Below are 5514 nucleotides of genomic sequence, written 5' to 3' on the forward strand. Positions count from 1 at the left end.
GTTTAAACGAGTCCATGCACATCTGCACATGAGACTTATTTACACGAAAATGGTTCGCTAATAATATCCAGCCGAAACATAGAAACATATAATAATGCACGTTCGCTTTCCTGAAACCGACGGAACAACTGCGAACAGCGAATCCGTGGAAGTGACATAAACATAATTTAAATTTCTAAATTTGTTGTTGCAGCTAAACTTAACTCTTGAAACAGGTCATAACCAATTTAGCGAGACCAATCGATAAAAATACGTTCCTACTATTTCAATTCGCTACCAGAGAATAAATCAGCTGGAACGACAAAAATGGTTTCACGACAATTTGCATAAAATATGCACGACGAGAAAAAAATGTGTGTATCATTTAATTTGTTAGCGAGCAAATCGAAATTTATAATAGAAGACGCCATATAAGTGCCCGTACCGTAGAAATTACACTGTCCGGAAGTCATTTACTGCATAGCTGGTATGATTTCACGGGGAAATTGCTGGTTAATTGGGTATCTTCAGTTAGAACTAATAAGTGCAACAAAGTTTACACGGTTTACTTCGGTAATTATCCGTCATAATATTCCGATGGCTTACTCGATTTTTATATGCAATGATCCACGCTCATAGACTTTCAAAGACCTTATAATTGTCACTCTAAACTGTCAGCGATAATCTCAGAATGTTCACAGAACCCAATTCTTCCGTGGGAAATAAAAATGATTTAAGTACCCGGCAGCAAAAGACTATCTTTAGGGGAAATTATAGCTGCGAAACTGTTTCAATTTAAGACTTTTTCCTTTTTTCGGAAATTACTAGTTTCGTAAGTGCTAATTATATCTCTTATCTCGATGATGAAACTCGTTGTGCAATTTATTAAGGGATGTTGAAATGTAATTGTTGGAGTGACAAATGTTCCAAATTTCCAATTGGTGTTGCACTATTCTACCAATAAACCAAAATTATTAACTAAGAAAAAAATTAGTGATAGAAAATCTATGGGAAAGACCCAGTTGAATCTTGGAGATTCTGATGTTAGAAATTTCTGTAGCATTCTCAGAGACGTATCACTAAAGATTTATGCAGAAACATTTTCTAGATTTTTGTAAACTGTAACACACATTACAAGAGACAAAAACATTGTTTCGGTGCATTATTTTAACATAAAACATGTAGTCTATATTTTTCCTGAAATTTTATATAAAAATTAATAAACAATTGAATTTACAACCAGAAAATATAAATTGTCAGCAAAAAAATGATTTTGTACTAAATAGTTGAACCCTTCAACCAAAGGAATGAATTTTTAATTAAAATATGAGTTTCGCACAAATAAAAAGAGATTTCTTAACAATCTGGCTCAATCAAAATTTAAAAAAAATTGAATCCTCAAGCAGAGAGAAGATTAACTTTCATTTTTCAAGCTAACAGTATCATTTTTATCCAAGTAAGATGAAATTTGGACAAAACAGATGAACTTTTAAATCAAAAATACAATTTTTCATCCAAGAAAGATACTGTTTCTGCTTAACTAGATAAAATTTTCAATTAAAAAGACAAGTTATCAAAAAATAGTTCAATTTCAATAAGAAAAAGTTTTCAGTTTGACTTTTTAGCATAAAAATATAAGTTTTAAATAAGAAAGAATTTATTTTGAACTTTTCAACATCATAATATAAGTTTTGAACAAGAAATAAATTTTCTAGAAAGATTATGCTTGAATTTTTAACCTAAAAAGGTAAGGTTTCAACGAAACAGATTTTTAATGAACAAAGATACATTTGTTGAAAAAATTGTAGAATTTTTATACAAACAGTTTGTAATTCTATCCAATAATGATGCCATTTCTACTAAAATAAATCAAATATTAAATAAAAAAGACAAGTTAATAAAAAAATAATTCAATTTTAATCTAAAAAACGAATTTTTAATGCAAAAGTTGCATTTTTAAATAAATATACCATAAACTATAAAATAATAATATAAGTTTTACATTAAAAAGAAATTCTCTCCGAGGATAGTGGCATTTTCTATACAAAAATATGAATTTTCAATAAAATAGTTACATTTTTGTAAATAAGAAAAAGACTAACAAAATTACTGAATTTTAAACCAAATCCTTGTATTTTTATCGAAGAAAGACATGCAATTTCTGGTAAAATAGATGAATTTTTTTAATGAAAAGACAAATTTTTTAAAAATAGTTGAATTTTTATCCAAAAAAAAACACAATATTAGTTTGACTTTTTGTATCAAAATATGAATTTTGAAAAATAATTTAATTACGAAACTAGTTAAATTCGCTAGTTAAAGATAATCTTGTGGAGGAAACAGCTGCAAAAAAATAAATCAAAATTTAAGGCATTTTAATAAGATTAAAGTCAAATTAAAAATCCTATTTAACGACCAATAGTCAAGATAAGTTGCAGAATTCCTGAAAATAAAACTTTTAATCCAACGATTAAATTTGTGAAACCACCATAAAATTTTCCTATTGAGATTTGGAAAAAGATACAAATTTCCTTTGAAAAAAAGGAAAAATTATTTTTTAGAACAAAATTAAAAAAGAGCTAATTAAAGAATAAAAAATAATAATGAAATAATTTTTCTTTCCTCCTTTTTATTTTTGTCAAAAAGAAAAAATGTTTTTCTTTTCTTTTCAAGGAAAATTGTTATCTATTTTCAAATCGCAAAAGGAACATTTTATAGTGGTTTTACAAATTGAATCGTTATCATTTTTTTTATTTAAAAGAATTTTGAAAATTTAAAGAACAAATATAAATACAAGGGAAACAAATTACTAACAACAATACTATAGCAAGGTTTCCGCAAAACTTTATTTTTAATTTTCTCTAATTGCCGACTGACCAATTTTTCATTTCCATTGGCCATATATTCAAAGACCAGTATAATCTTACACGTGTAACATTTTTTACCTAGAACCTTTCATAAACGAAATGAAAGAATTCAAAATTAAAATTGAAGAAAAATTCAAATTTATCTAACCACACTTTAAAATTGAAAAAATTCTACTTTTACACGATTTTTGTTCTTTAATTCCATAACTTTTCCTTGTCTCATTCCGCAACAAATCATAACAAAATCTCTCGGCATCCGCCGATTACTATACTGATTCTGAGCCGCACTTCTTTGCATCACGATAACTTGTATTTCAGCTACCATTTAGGAATTTTAGGAAAGTATTTATAACTTTCATAAACCGCTTCTGCAGTTGAATAAAAATTTACTAAATTTAGTACAAAAGTGACTGAATTTCCTTTTCATCAACCTAATTTCGTAAATTTCAGTTATACCTGATTATATCTTTAATGTTTCGAACTTTTCTAAGAGTGAAAATGACCATTTGGCTACAAGTCGAAACATCATCAGCAGTTCTATATAGTTTGCTAAAACAGTGCAATCAGAATGCGACAAACGTGGCTTGTACATGTGCACGCTCTCATTTCTGAAGTGAGAAGAAATACGAGCGTGTACAGTTTCTGACTTCCTTTTGCCTACGCCCGACGTGTACCGACCACCCAGAATCCTGTCACCGACCCAGCCCTCCAAAGAAGAAAAGGTTCTGTTCAAAAGCTCCTTCGATCACATTACAGATTAACTAACCATCTAAACAACCAAACATCTGGTAAGACAGTACTACAAGATATATTAACCTCAGAGAACCAAAGATCAGAGGAAAGAGCACGTGCGTCATATAACCACAATGTTTCTATTGGCGGCGTCTTTAATAACATAATAAGACACTCGGGTACTGTGAAAAAACAATTTTTCCATTGCCCCTAAAGCCGCTAATTACCTCTCTGAATAATTATGTAGTAGCGAGGAACATAATCAAGAAGTTGGGAAAGCGAAAGTGGCCTCCATTTAGGTAGTTTTAGCTGCAGTTAACGACATGCTACTGCAGAGATTAATGTTCTGTGTTTAGAGAAGGTTTAACAAGAGCTTAGTTGTGGTTGAGAAATCTAACATGGTTCGGTTGCTGCTTTACAGGATTTCATTTGCATTCTTGTTCTTTGATTTTAAATTCATGAATTTATGGCCCATATTTTAGGATTTGGGTAAACGTATTTTTAGGCAACCCTATACACTAAGGAACTATCCTCTGTAAATATCAATGAGTTATTATCGGAAATGTGTCTAAATAGACCAGTTTTACTGTTTCGAATTCAAAACCAATCACAGTTCATTTTCATTCAAGATAATTTTAAATTAAGATAGAACTAAAGAATACAGTGATAACTAAAACACAGATACCTAACATATGCCTAGAATACAGATAGCAATCCTTAAAGGAAAGATGCTAATATAGTAGCTTGATTAATATAAACAATAGTTCCTATCTTTTTGATATTTTGCTCATTTGAGATCACTTGGAAAACCAATAATTACAGCTGTTTCTAATCACGATGAACAATTATTCCAAAGGTGGAGTATACAGCTCAGAAGTGCATGATTGACACTAAACAATTTAAACCCAAAAAGAATAACAGGATTCTGTCATCAATCCAGTCTACCTTCTTTCATCTTGAAAAAGCTATATAGTTCCATTTTAATTGAGCATAATTTTTTAGCATCATGTTATAATATCAAATCGTCTTGCTTTGAAGCCATCGTCCCTATTGTACTACACTTTGCTAACTTCAGATTGAAAAATGCAGTTTCATGCTTAAAAGAAAGAGACGACATTTGAAAGAGTCAAAACTTGATTCTCACTTCAGTCCTCTTTGAATCCAAAAAAAGTTGTACTAAAACGTCGTTTAGTGCCATAAAAATCAAGTGGCATGAGAATAGACTCATCCGAAACTATAGTTTTCGAGGACTGTCTCAATACTGACAACTAGCCTCGAAATGATACTTTTTTTTTAAACTGTAAAATTGATCATAAGAGCAGAATCGACAACATCCATCTCAAGGGATCTTTTCTTCATTTACCCGGAACATGAAACCAACAAAATATAAAAGATACAATCCCTGGGGAAAGTAACTCACGGTGGTCAAGCGTCGATGTGGCGACGAAAGCCTTGCTGCCGCATTCCACACTGGTGTTGGCCGACGCGTTACCACCAAGGCCCTGCAGGTGGTAATGTCCGAAGGACGGACCCCTGGGCGCCATGATGGCCGCGATGCTGAAGTCCGTCGCTTTACCCCTCTCCCCCTTCATGAGCATTCCTCTTCAACGACACTCTTAAAAAAACTCTCTCCCCTGTCTTTAATTAATTTCGCTCTCCAATCCTTGTTTTAAACGTTCCTTCACTCTCGAGGAAAACTCACAACCTTCTCACTCCCGACGGCAAAAATTCTTCACTCGAAGATCTTAAAAAAAAACAATCCTCTTAAAAGTCCTTCGCGAACAGTTCGTCCTTCTATTTCACAAGGGGAATATTCTCTGGTACTAGTTTGTCACCTCGAAGAACTCACGCGGTCCACAACGGAGCACAAGAAGCAGAAAGATCAGTTTTCGTTCAAGAATCACTCAGGCGCACAACGCGTCTGCGCTGCCCGACT

The 5514-nt window shown here is 31.9% G+C and overlaps 1 protein-coding gene across 1 annotated transcript in view; it reads right to left on the bottom strand.

Annotated features, from left to right (window-relative positions):
* The window catches only part of LOC117179688 (T-box transcription factor TBX20-like), a 94244-nt gene extending 89068 nt beyond the window's left edge, over positions 1-5176 (bottom strand). The window contains exon 1 of the mRNA XM_033371713.1: positions 4999-5176. Within this exon, the coding sequence (XP_033227604.1) occupies positions 4999-5176 (178 nt within the window). The remainder of the gene's footprint in view (positions 1-4998) is intronic.
* Positions 5177-5514: the final 338 nt, after the last annotated feature.

The sequence above is a fragment of the Belonocnema kinseyi genome, chromosome 9, assembly GCF_010883055.1.
Source record: "Belonocnema kinseyi isolate 2016_QV_RU_SX_M_011 chromosome 9, B_treatae_v1, whole genome shotgun sequence".
In the NCBI taxonomy this organism is placed as follows: domain Eukaryota; kingdom Metazoa; phylum Arthropoda; class Insecta; order Hymenoptera; family Cynipidae; genus Belonocnema; species Belonocnema kinseyi.